Source organism: Macadamia integrifolia, unplaced genomic scaffold (assembly GCF_013358625.1).
Source record: "Macadamia integrifolia cultivar HAES 741 unplaced genomic scaffold, SCU_Mint_v3 scaffold3364, whole genome shotgun sequence".
In the NCBI taxonomy this organism is placed as follows: domain Eukaryota; kingdom Viridiplantae; phylum Streptophyta; class Magnoliopsida; order Proteales; family Proteaceae; genus Macadamia; species Macadamia integrifolia.
In genome coordinates, this window is record NW_024869431.1 from 7,107 (window position 1) to 19,386 (window position 12,280).

General features: G+C 36.3%; 2 protein-coding genes across 2 annotated transcripts; both read left to right on the plus strand.

Annotated features, from left to right (window-relative positions):
• The first annotated feature begins 3,008 nt into the window (after window positions 1-3,008).
• Window positions 3,009-6,118, plus strand: LOC122068040 (methylesterase 2-like). The gene is made up of 3 exons (XM_042631874.1): window positions 3,009-3,545; window positions 3,669-3,791; window positions 5,462-6,118. The coding sequence occupies exons 1-3, from the start codon at window positions 3,051-3,053 to the stop codon at window positions 5,744-5,746; spliced, it is 903 nt and encodes a 300-aa protein (XP_042487808.1). The 5' UTR covers window positions 3,009-3,050; the 3' UTR covers window positions 5,747-6,118.
• A 1,703-nt stretch (window positions 6,119-7,821) lies between these two features.
• Window positions 7,822-8,684, plus strand: LOC122068039 (putative inactive methylesterase 20). The gene is made up of 2 exons (XM_042631873.1): window positions 7,822-8,322; window positions 8,542-8,684. Exons 1-2 carry the CDS (start codon window positions 7,831-7,833, stop codon window positions 8,665-8,667), a joined length of 618 nt encoding a protein of 205 aa, XP_042487807.1. The 5' UTR covers window positions 7,822-7,830; the 3' UTR covers window positions 8,668-8,684.
• The last annotated feature ends 3,596 nt before the right edge of the window (window positions 8,685-12,280 follow it).

The window sequence follows — 12,280 nt, forward strand, 5'->3', positions numbered from 1 at the left end:
ATCATGTCTCATTTAGTATGAATATGGTTTTTAATGGTTTCTATTCAATAATTTTACCATTTTTTTGCCTTTTATGTATATGTGTGAGGTTAGATATAGACCGAATGATTTTGTCTCTAATATCTATCAAAATCATACCAAATTTCCTTTGATACAATTTCGTTATCAATAAGAAATTGACACCCATATGTCTAATCTCTCTCTTCTTTCTACATAAAACCATGGCCACAAAGTTTGCACACCCTCACCAATCTTTCAAACCCGTTGTACCATATTAAGGAGACTAGAGGTTATTAACTAGTTCAGTAATCTCCCCCTTAGACGATGTGGACCAAAGTTTGTACACCCTCACCAATCTCTCAAACCTCCTAGTACTTGCCGTATTCTTTGTTAGGACATCTCACCGATCTCCCAGGCGGGTTTGGTACTTACTGCATTCTTGGGTCTCACAATTAATATGCATTTTGGCAAAACAGAGAAGGGAGAGAGAGAGAGAGAGAGAGAGAGAGAGAGAGAGAGAGAGAGAGAGAGAGAGTTATGTTATCGTCTAGGTATGATGTGTGGTTCAGATGAAGAGTCCTTATCTCACCTATTCTATGAATGCGACAATGCTCTCTCTCTTTGGCATGATTTTTTTGATTGCTTTGATGTAAAATGGCCAACTTTTACAACTCTCTCAAATCTTATCTCATGGTGGAAGTTTAAATCAAAGTCCATAAACCTCAAATAGCTGTGGTTAAGTGGATTCATCCTCATTCCAAACTTTGTTTGGATGGAATGAAATGCAAGACGATTTGAGAATTTATAAAAGAACACAAAGCACTGTTTAGCGATGATAAAGAGTGAGATAAGTATGCAATTTTGATTCATATTGGTAGGTCTTTTTCCATCTCTAATCTCATTTGTGCCAAAAGAATAGGTGCCTCAGTCATTCATTGAAGATCGAGATATTGCTGGATGTCTATTGGTGTGCCCCTCCCTCGGGTTGGATTAAGCTTAATATAGATGGTTGCCCACTTGGAAATATTGGCAAAGCTAAAGCAGATGGAGTTTTTAGAAATGAAAATACTTTAGCGGTAGCTTCTTTTAGAGAATATTTTGGGATTAAGACCAACTTTGAAGCTGAATTTTTTGCTCTAGTAGGTGGTATGGAGCATGAAAGGTTGCAAGGAATTTCCCACTTATGGATTGAATTTAATTCAGTGGCTGTGAATTCTTTTGGGCTTAATAAAGGGATTACTCCATGGTATATTCATCAAAGATGGTGGGGTATATCTTCCTATCTTCATTCAATTGATTGGAAAATTACTCACTTTTACTGTAACCCAATCGCTGATTATATTGCAAAATCGTAGCAAAGCATGAAATTTCTTCTCCAATTTATGATTGGCCGACTCTGATAAATATGGAGTTAGATTTAGATGCTGCGAATCGTCCAAGGTTTCAACTTTGATAGTCTTGTTGCTTTTTAGTCTCTCTTGGATGGTCTATCCTACTAATGGAAATCCCAAAGGAGGGAAGTCTGGCTAGGAGTCTCGTTCTCTGTCGTTGTGACAATTTTATGCCCCAGTGCTTATATTCTATTTTTTCTTTTTATTTTAATTTGAATACATATGAATTCTTAGTGAAAATAAGAGAGAGAGAGAGAGAGAGAGAGAGAGAATTTTGTGTGTTACAAAACATTGTTCTGTCAAAACAGTATAACAAAAGCATTCATACATATTTGAATTTCAAATTCTAATTCGGAGCAAAAAGGTACCTTAGCCACGGCCCGACACATGATTCAAAAGCACCCAAGAACCCACACACACATAAGAAGGGGGTGAATTCTCCAAAGGGTTTGCACCCTTAAGAAACAAGTCTATATATGCCTACATTTCCTCTTCTCTCAAACCAATGTGGGACTAAGCACTTTAGCTTTTGCTCAAGGCTTTTGAATTTTCATTAAAAAATTTCCTTAAAAATTTTTTTTATTTGCTAAGAATCAGCAAGTGAACTTTATTAAATAGAATGAAAGGATATGAGTTTACAATCCCATTGAGCTGTTATTCCACCTTCGGCTTGGCCATCAGCAGAATTAACATCCCAATCAAAAGAAAAAACATAGCATAATTAAGAGAATCTTAACCTAGGCTCTGTTGAGCATCACAGATCAAATCATGAAAAATAGATGAAGGTGCATTGTCCCAGGAAGTAGTGGACATGGTTGCAGCAGAATACTTTTTCCAACTTGTTTGCAACAAAATTTGTTTGGTGGAAATAGTGTCTCATAGTTCATGTCAAGCTATCCAAGAGAACTTTACAATACCACTATTGCTGTTGAAGAATCCAAAGAATTTTACGGTTGCAAATGTATAGAACTACAGATTGTGAATCACATTCGACCTAGAGATTTTCTATGTTCATTTCCTTCAACACTTATTCAAAAGTAGAAATAAAATGTAAATTGTATTTATCTAATCAGAAAAGTAAATTCTTGAGTTGGAGGAGCTTCTGTTCTATTCCTTTTTGGATTGGCTTCGGTTTTAAGTGTGGTGAAACCAGCTGGAAATCAGATCACACAAGTCCTATTAAAAGCCAAATCGAAACCAATAAAAGTTTTTTTTTTTTTTTCCATAATTGTTTGTAGGACTGAGTTCTCCCACACCCACTTTTCTTCCATGACCAAGGGGTTTGGATGATCACTATAGGGGATCGTGGCAATAATAGAGGTTATTATCGACCATTCATAAGTTGGCTACAGACATTGGACAGCCAAACGATTTCTTGATAACCAATCTAAGTCAAAATTCAAGCTTTCAAAAATTGAAGAATTTTGCAATAAACGACTAAGTAGTCAAGTAATAAGAACCCAACAAGCGTGTTGACCAGGTTAACATTCCTGACTTGTCACTATTTTCTTGACTTGAGAAATGGAAAATTTCATGTTTGGCCAAAAAAGAAATGGAAAATTCATACAGCTTCTATGGCGGTCTTCCTCTTCTACCTCTATGTATAAATAGAAGAGAGCTGAAAAGGCACGTAAACCTAGCACAAAGAGAGAGAGAGAGATGGGTCGTTCAAGTGAGATTGTAATGGCTATGTTATTGTTGATGGCAATGGTGAAACTCATCCTGGTTGAGGGAAATGGTGGGCTTCAAGACTGTAGCTTTAATCAAAGGAAATGCAAATCAGGATTCGACAAGGCATCAGGGTTGGGTCATTTTATTCTTGTTCATGGTGCAGGCCATGGGGAATGGAATTGGTTCAGGCTTAAGCCCATACTTGAGGCTGCTGGCTATAAAGTGACCACCGTTCAGCTTGGCACTACACTCACCACCTCCCTCAATTCAACAGAAAATATTACATTTTTGAAATACTCAAAACCATTATTTGATGTAATGAAATGTATAGACCACCACAAGGTTATGCTTGTTGGTCATAGTTTTGGAGGGGTGAGCATATCTCTTGCAACGGAGAAATTCCCTAAGAAGGTATCTGTAGCTGTCTATCTTACTGCCCTCATGCCAGATACAGCACACAAGCTTTCTTATGTCGTCCGTGAGGTATTTTTATATGCTTCTTTCATATATATATATATATATATGTATATAGAGAGAGAGAGAGAGAGAGTTCTTCTTCTTTGCTGAGGTCGAAACTGATATTTTTCCTTTTGGTGAACAATACAGTTTTCGAAGGTTCCAAGAGACTGGAAGGACAGTTGCTCATTTACTAGTAGGGACAACAGCTCATGGTTTTCCTTCGGTGACAAGTTTTTGAAGTCTTCGCTCTATCAATTATGTTCTCTAGAGGTTTAATCTCTCTCCTCTCTTTACATAAATAATTTTATTTTATTTTTAAGAGAACAAGGACCTCTGCCTAATGATAAGGTTGTTCAATTGCAACCTACTGATTGTGAGTTTGAGTCAAGAAAATGATGGTGAAATCTTGCACATTGGTACAACCTTTGCTTTTTTTCGGAAAGGGGGAAGGTGGGGTTGAGGAGGAGGAGGAGTTGGTGTCAACCCTTACTTCTTTGGGTTCTTTGGGTAAACAAAGTGTAAGTAAACACCCGATTCTATTTAAGACCAGCAACCCACAGGAAGCCCATTAATCCATTTTCATTCAGCTGGTCCCACGGGTGGAGAAGAGTTGAATTTAGGATCTCTGCTTCATTAGTCATGGTCCCTTTTCAATTTCCAACTGAGGTATTCCTTGGTTACATAATTATTATTATATTTTTTTCTAAAAATGCTAACTTATTTCATTTCTAAAGCTTTTTTTTTTTTTATCTAAATAGCAGCACATTTTTTAGCTTTTAGGAGCTCAACCTTTTTTTTTTTCCCTTTAAGGGAAAAGAATTCTGCTCCACAAGGGACACACAGTGTGGCAAAATTGGACTCAAACTCAATTATATAGTTTCAAATGTATTGTTAGATTTTCCGTATTTCAGCCGTGCATCTATTTTTTGCAATAGTTTTATTTTTGGTACAAGTTTTTCTAAGTTTTATTTCCCACTTGGTCAATTCTCCTTAAATTTAAGGTGCGAACAAACGACATTGGAATCTATCTATCAAAAAAATTTCAGCTTCATCTGCCCTACCTCATGAAAGATATCAAGGCAATACTTTAGGAAAACCGTTCCCTTCATTTTATTTTTTTTCACTTTGTACAGAATTAACAAATTAAAAAAAGGTTTAGAGATGAAAATGAGGAGAAGGCTACAAAACTTATGTATTGCTTTAACACATTTAGGAGCTCTATTTTAATAGGAACACACAACTTTCCCCTAAACGAAGTCTCAAAACCCATGGAGGGTCTAGATATATCCTGCTAGTTCATGATACAAATATAGTTAATGCAATACTTAATGCATAGACTAATTAAACTGTTCTTATTTATTTATTTATTTTTTTGAAGAGATCGATTTTATTAATAGAAGCCTGAATAACTCATGGACGGAGGAAAACATTGCTCCTATTAACATGGATTGGAAATGGGTCAAACTGTTTTACATGTCAAAGATATGGCCTTCCTATCTAAGGCACCAGCTAATCTGTTAACGTCCCGTGGAACATACATGAACTTGCAATTATCAAAATAAGAATGTAAAGACCAGATATCCATGGTAGTAAATAAATGCATGGCTGAGTGGTCAGTCCACATAGAGACTTAGCAATCAATAAATATGAAACGCTAAACCGATTGAGAAAATTATCTAATCCATGATTTACTTGCATCACATATTTGAGATTAACTACCAATTGGTTACCTAGCAAGGATTAAAGGAAATACCCTTATTATTACCTACCAAAATTGACTAATCTTGAAGAGGCATGGATGGTTCCTGAGTTAATTAATTGCGCAACAACAACTTTTAAAATAGTATTTCTCAAGCCTAGTTATTATTTAATTTTTGGTATTTTTTGTTAATTTTCAACAAGGAAGTATTGTAATATGTCCATAACTTGCATCACCACAGGATTTTGCACTGATCTCTACACTAAAAAGGCCGGGCTCATCTTTTTCTAATGACTTGGATAAGATACAGCTTTCTGAAGAGAAATATGGATCTGTGGATCGAGTTTTTATTGTAGCTAAAGATGATTTAGCAATAACAGAAGATTTCCAACGTGAGATGATTGCTAATTATTCAGTGAAGGAAGTGAAGGTGATTCATCATTCAGGTCATATGCCTATGTTGTCAAGGCCCATGGTGTTGTCTGCACATTTGTTGGAAATTGCTAGAAATTATTCCTCAGCATAATGATGTCACTCCTCCTATTTGAGACCTTATATAGGGCTCGCCATTAATGAACCAGGGCTGCAACTTGGGTTGGGGTTATGACTTATGACCCAATACATATCGCATGTGCCTGATAGCTTTAATCCCAACTCTACTAGCTAGCTCTATGGATCCTATTCCTGTTGGTGGAAACACGTTTCTATAAAAAAAAAAAGATTTGTCTTTGTGTGTGAGTACATATTATCTGCTTTTGTTATAGAGTATATACTCTCTCTCTCTCTCTCTGTGGAATATCCCAAACCCGATGTATCCCAATCCCATTAAAAAGATGGGTAATGGTGTAAATTTCAGTTTATTGGTAATGGTGTAATTCCATCTTATTAGCTTGAGTCTTATGATTGTATATTTTAGAAAGTTGTCGTGATCACAATGCTTTTCATTTCGTTTCGATTTGAAGTTCAATAAAAAAGTTATGCGCGTTTTCGTTAAGTCATTCTTTAATTTTTCAAATAAAAAATAGCTTAAAAGCTCTTGGTGTTGGATTCAGATTGAGATGAAATGAAAAATGTTATAACTACGACTCGTCGATTTACAATTTTCCGGAAGACCCGATTGTCAAACTCAGCCATATAAAAAGATCAAATTTCTCCTAAACCTTTCAGGTGCCATAACTTTCTTATACGAATTCGAAACTGGTGACGTGATAGCTTTTGGGCTCTTCGATAAAATGTTAATATTACATGATGCGTATGGAGTGGGTTGAGTCCTCAGTGGTAAGTGGTGTGGGATCTTGGATCAAAGCTAGCAAATATGACCTATTTTTCAGGGGCATCAGTGAAAATGATTTACTTGAAAATTGGTTCCTTCATGCGAGTGACTTTATCTTTTTCAGCACACTTGATTTTGTCTAGTTTCGATACTGTATGAAATGTTACAACACCCGTAGGCAAAAACTTGCTCATTTGGCAATCAGGGGCAGTTTCTCCATTGAAGATGATTTTTCTTAAAAAAAAGAGTTTTATGTATAACCTCGTGGGAAAAATCCAATTTTTCCAACACATTTAGTTTCATCTCGTTTAGATATAGACTATAATGATACTACACAAAAACAGAAAGTCTAAATGGATTTGGTTTAGAGAATGTTAATAAAATATGCTAGATTTTGATCCATGTTTCATTCCTTGTGGAAAACTATAACTGGTGAATCATAAGAAAGGATGAATCACACAATTGTTCACAAAATTAGATGTATGCTCTCACTTGTTAAATTTTCAAGATCCTTCCACGGTGAGACATGTTATTTGATTAATTTATCTCTCAGTGCCTTTGAAATCACTCAAGAATAGACAAGAAAAAGTTTGGGCCAAGTCAACATTCCAAACTGCTACTAAAGGACCAGGTCAATACTCCCGACTGTTTTTATCCTTCTATCCTTGTCTGTTTTTGAATGACTGAGGAGGGTCAAGCTGACCCAGAGTCTAAGTCTAGTTGTTCAAGCACTGCAGAGGAGGTAAGGAGGGGAGGAGAAGTTGAGGAAGCTTAAAGGGATTCATATCATTTCAGGGTATAGATCAGGTCCTTGTATAAGAACCTTTCTTGAATGGTGCCTGATCCACACTTGGATTCTACTCAAAGTGAAAAACAATTGAAAGAAGGAAGATATTAAGTGGAATCCAAGTGTGAATCAGACAGTATAAGAACCATTTTTTTACAACGACCTGATCCGGATTCATCATTTCACTGATACCTACAAATAAATGTTAAGCAACCAGGGAGGTACCAGTTGGCTAATTACTTCAAATTGATGCCTAATCAGGTCAAAATGGATGGGTCTTGCATTGAATGACCAAGTAGTCAATTAATAAGAAGTCAACAATCGTATTTACTAGGTACCTCAAAATTCATTACTTGTCACTATTTTCTACATATATGACTTGAAATTTCTCAATCGATGAAGACATTCTTTTATGGCGTTCTTCCTCTTCCACCATATATATATATATATATATATATAAAGAGAGAGAGAGAGAGAGAGAGAGAGAGAGAGAGAGAGAGAGGAGAGCTGAAGAGCCATTGCTGGGAGAGAGAGAGAGAGAAAGAGAGAGATGGGCTGTCCAAGTGAGATTGTAATGGCCATGTTATTGTTGACGGGAATGGTGAAAATCATCCTGGTTGAGGGGAATGATGGGCCTCCAGAGTGTAGCTTTAATCAAAGGAAATGCAAAGGATTAGAGAAGGCATCCGGATTGGGTCATATGGTCCTTGTTCATGGTTCAGGCCATGGAGAATGGAATTGGTACAAGCTTAAGCCCTTGCTTGAGGCTGCTGGCTATGAAGTGACCACCGTTCAGCTTGGCCCTACACTCACCACCTCCCTTGATTCAACAGAGAATATTACATTTTTGAATTACTCAAAACCATTATTTGATGTGATGAAATGTGTAGACCACCACAAGGTTATACTTGTTGCTCATAGTTTTGGAGGGCTGAGCATATCTCTTGCAATGGAGAAGTTCCCTAAGAAGGTATCTGTAGCTGTCTTCGTTACCGCGTTCATGCCAGATACAGCACACAAGCTCTCTTATGTTGTCCGTGAGGTATTTTTATATGCTTTATATATAGGACTGAATTTCTCTAAGACCACGGTGAATGAGTATTCATTGTTCTTTCACCGCGTGGCCACAAGGCCACTCAATTGGGGTGGGGAAAGGGGAGGGGGTAATTAAAGGGTCTCGTCCCTTTGATCCATAGTTCTTCTTCTTCTTTGCTTAGGTTGAAACCGATGTCTTTCCTTTCCCATTTAATGAACAATACAGTTTATGAAGGTTCCAAAAGTCTGGAAGGACAGTTGCTCAATTACTCGTGGGAATAACTCATGGATTTCCTTCGGTGACAAGTTCTTGAAGTCTTCGTTCTATCAATTATGTTCTCCAGAGGTTTGATCTCTCTATTTTACATTTTTTTTTTTTTTATCACTGTTTATTAGGACAAAGGCCTAAGGGTGTTAAACGGTACAGTATTCAATAGTACTGCAGACCAGTAGATACTGAACTGCACTGTATCAAGAAATTTCTTATATTTCACTATCAATATTGTATTGGTTTGCGACAGTACAATTTTTATCTTTCTAAGGTTAGATATACACCGAATGATTTTGTCTCTAATATCTATCAAAATCATACCAAATTTCCTCTCATACTGTTTCATTCTCAATAAGAAATTGACAACCTTATGTCTAATTTCTCTCTTCTTTGTACATAAAACCATGGCCACAAATTTTTTTTTTTTTTTCTTTGGGTGGGGGTGATTAATGTCAAAACTTATTTTATAGGTAAACAAAGTAAACCCCGTTCGGTGTAAGACCCACAAACCACATAAACCAAAAAACATTAGAGCACATGAAACCATTTTCATTTAGCTGGTCCCTAGTGTGGAGGAGAGTTGAATTCATGATCTCTGAGTCATTGTTACTAATATTTTTTTTTTTAAATGCTAATTTTTCCATTTCTAAATATTTTTTTCGTTAATAGGAGCATTTTTGTTGGTGTTAATGAGTTCAACCTTTTTCTTTCAAGGTAAAAATAAAGAATGCTGACCTATGATCAAGCAGCTTGGAAAAATTGGTCATACATAAAATTTTAAATTCAAATTCAATCATATACCTTTACATTATTGTAATATTTTCTTATTGTAATATGTTTGTACCATCTATTGATTACCACAGGATTTTGCGCTGATTTCTGCACTAAAAAGGCCGGGATCATTATTCCCTAACGACTTGGATAAGATCCAGCTTTCTGAAGAGAAATATGGATCTGTAGATCGAGTTTATATTGTAGCTAAAGATGATTTAGGAGTAATAGAAGATTTCCAACGTGAGATGATTGCTAATTATTCAGTGAAGGAAGTGAAGGTGATTCATCATTCAGGTCATCTGCCTCAGTTGTCAAGGCCCTTGGAGTTGTCTGCACATTTGTTAGAAATTGCTAGAAATTATTCCTCATCATCATGATGGGCTCGGTTGTGACCCAACACATATGCATATGCCTGGCCTGATGATGGGCCTGACAGGTTCAAGCCCAACTCTACTCGCTCTTTGTATGCTATTACTGTTTGAGGAAAACCATGCTTCTTCTGTGTTTGATGTGTGTGTGAGAGAGAGAGAGATAAATCTCGTTTGTATTATATATAAAATATTGGGAACTGTGTTTTTGTGGAGGAGCATGGCTCCTGAACCTACATGGGGTCAATGGAAGCACACATGGACTCATTGATAGGAAAATCATATCGTATTTCATAGGGGTGGTGTGATCATTTCATCTCATATGTCTAGGTGCAAGGGCCACATTCCCCCACAAAAACCATTTTCCATAAAATATAAAAAAGAGTAATTATTTTAGAAGAGTTGAGTTGTAATTCCGGCTGGCATCCTAGTGGATTAGGATACCTCTTCTCAAAGAGAGGACACGGATCAGCAGTTTGACAAGCATCTGGATTGGGGTTGGCTAATAGAGTGGCCGATCAGATGAGTAAATACCATTTTACACTCTTACAAATATTTAAGTTCCATACGCTTACGGAATTTTTTTGAAAATGTTTGTTGGTCGTAAAATGGTTGGAATTAAAATAGAAGACATAAAAATTTTCATTCCAAAAATTATTTTATCAAAAGGAAAAGGCATAAAATTTTTCATTCCAAAAATTATTTTATCAAAATGAAGATGTACCGTTCTATGGAAGTGCTTCCTATTTCATGTCCAAGGACTACATAAGATACTTTTTTTATTTTAGGTCAAGTCATTTAAATCCCCAAGGTCCAGACAAAAGAGTCAAAAGAAAATCAAAATAGAAACAAATAAGGGTGTCAAAAAAAGTCTGTTCAAACCAAACCCACTCTAGCGAGACCTGAGTTTGATCAAGGCCTAAACTAAGTGTTTCAACTTGTATGGTGGGCTTGGCCTGGAATTTCAGGCCCAATATCAGGCATGTACAGGCTTAGGTATAGGCCTTGGCAGAGTTCAGCCCGACCCTATGTATACAATAAATATATTACATTAATATATACATAAATATATTATATTACTGCACCACCCGCATCATGTTAGGTAGGAGATAGAGAATGATGCTGAATCAAGACTCAGATTCAGGTTTTGGTGACTTGCAATTTTAGTTCTCCTACTGATGGCAATGCTGAAGGTGGGGGTTCCTTGAATCTACAGTTAATATGTTTTTTTTTTTTTTTTAAGTTTTTATTCTTGTTCTTTTTTCTTACTTCTTTAATAAATATTTTGATATTCTAGCAAAAACAAATTACACTATACGTATAAAATTTCATTTTTGTTCTTTTTAATGTCTCTACTCACCATCAACACATTTTTTTAATCACACACTACCAACATCTATCCTTATTTTTCTTTTCTTAAAATGTAAATGTCTTACATTTTTTTTTAAATATCTTCATTCACCATCAACACCTTTTTTTAATCACACCACTTACATCTATCTTTACTTTTCTTTTCTTAATATATATTGTTGGCTTTTCAAAGTTTAAAAATGAACAGGCATCCAAATGGCAATATACAAGGGCTTCCATGATCAATCAAGGACAACTAGCTTTGCTCAAGGTCAATTAGGGCTAGGTTGTGTTAGATTAAACCTCACAAGGCTAGGTCTAGACAGATATTCCAGTCCGATCAACCTGGGTTGCACTGGACCTGTGCTGATTTAAGAGACCTTAGGGTTGACTTACAATTTTAAAATACCCAGGCCAACTCAATCCACTGACACCACTAGAAATAAATATTCAAGGACTTACAAGTTGCAAAACAGATGCTAATAAAGCAAAATTTGATTGCATCTATATACATAGGTGTCAACCCCTCCCCCTTATGGGTCTCCCAAAAATTTCCATGGGCCTGCCAAAAAAGAATGGCAAGCTCCCACGTGTCCGCCAATTTTTCGTTCCAAAAAATGAAATTTTCTCGTTTTAAATGCACAAAACCTTCCTTGTTTATTTGAAATTGGATTTAATGGACCCATCCCAAAACTTTACTAAAAAATCATTTTCGAAAATTTAAAAAAAGAAAACAATTTTTTTATATTTTATATTTTTTCTCATTTTTTATATCGCTTCAGCATGAATACATGGAATACATTATGAACATTCCCGAGTGAAGGTGGCAAAGCAAGCATGTAGGCTACTGAGCCAACCCGAGCTAAGATCTCAAATGGGCCAATGTATCTCGGGCTCAACTTCCCCTTTCTATGAAATCTTTGCAACCTTTTTGTAGGAGAGATCTTGAGAAACACCTTTAAGACTTTTGGCATTTATTCTAAGGGGGAACGAATGCTCTCTGATCACATTGCCTTTGTGCCGAGACACAAAGGGAAGCAAAATGATGCCTACACCTCTTGAAATCTTGAAAACCCCACCCCCCCTATTTATGCCTATGTGCATCCCTTCATTGACCCTTGCATTGGCATAGGAGCCACATGACCAAGGAGTTTCTTTCCCTTTATTCTAAATCCGATAAGCCTATTTCAGCCCTAATCTAG

What these genes read in the sequence shown, in the direction of transcription:
- LOC122068040 (XM_042631874.1), top strand. Translation starts at nt 3,051, where the DNA reads ATGGGTCGTTCAAGTGAGATTGTAATGGCTATGTTATTGTTGATGGCA. An exon ending in TTTCTTATGTCGTCCGTGAG is followed by an intron (nt 3,546 to 3,668) that starts GTATTTTTATAT and finishes TGAACAATACAG; the next exon opens with TTTTCGAAGGTTCCAAGAGA. An exon ending in ATCAATTATGTTCTCTAGAG is followed by an intron (nt 3,792 to 5,461) that starts GTTTAATCTCTC and finishes GCATCACCACAG; the next exon opens with GATTTTGCACTGATCTCTAC.
- LOC122068039 (XM_042631873.1), top strand. Translation starts at nt 7,831, where the DNA reads ATGGGCTGTCCAAGTGAGATTGTAATGGCCATGTTATTGTTGACGGGA. An exon ending in TCTCTTATGTTGTCCGTGAG is followed by an intron (nt 8,323 to 8,541) that starts GTATTTTTATAT and finishes TGAACAATACAG; the next exon opens with TTTATGAAGGTTCCAAAAGT.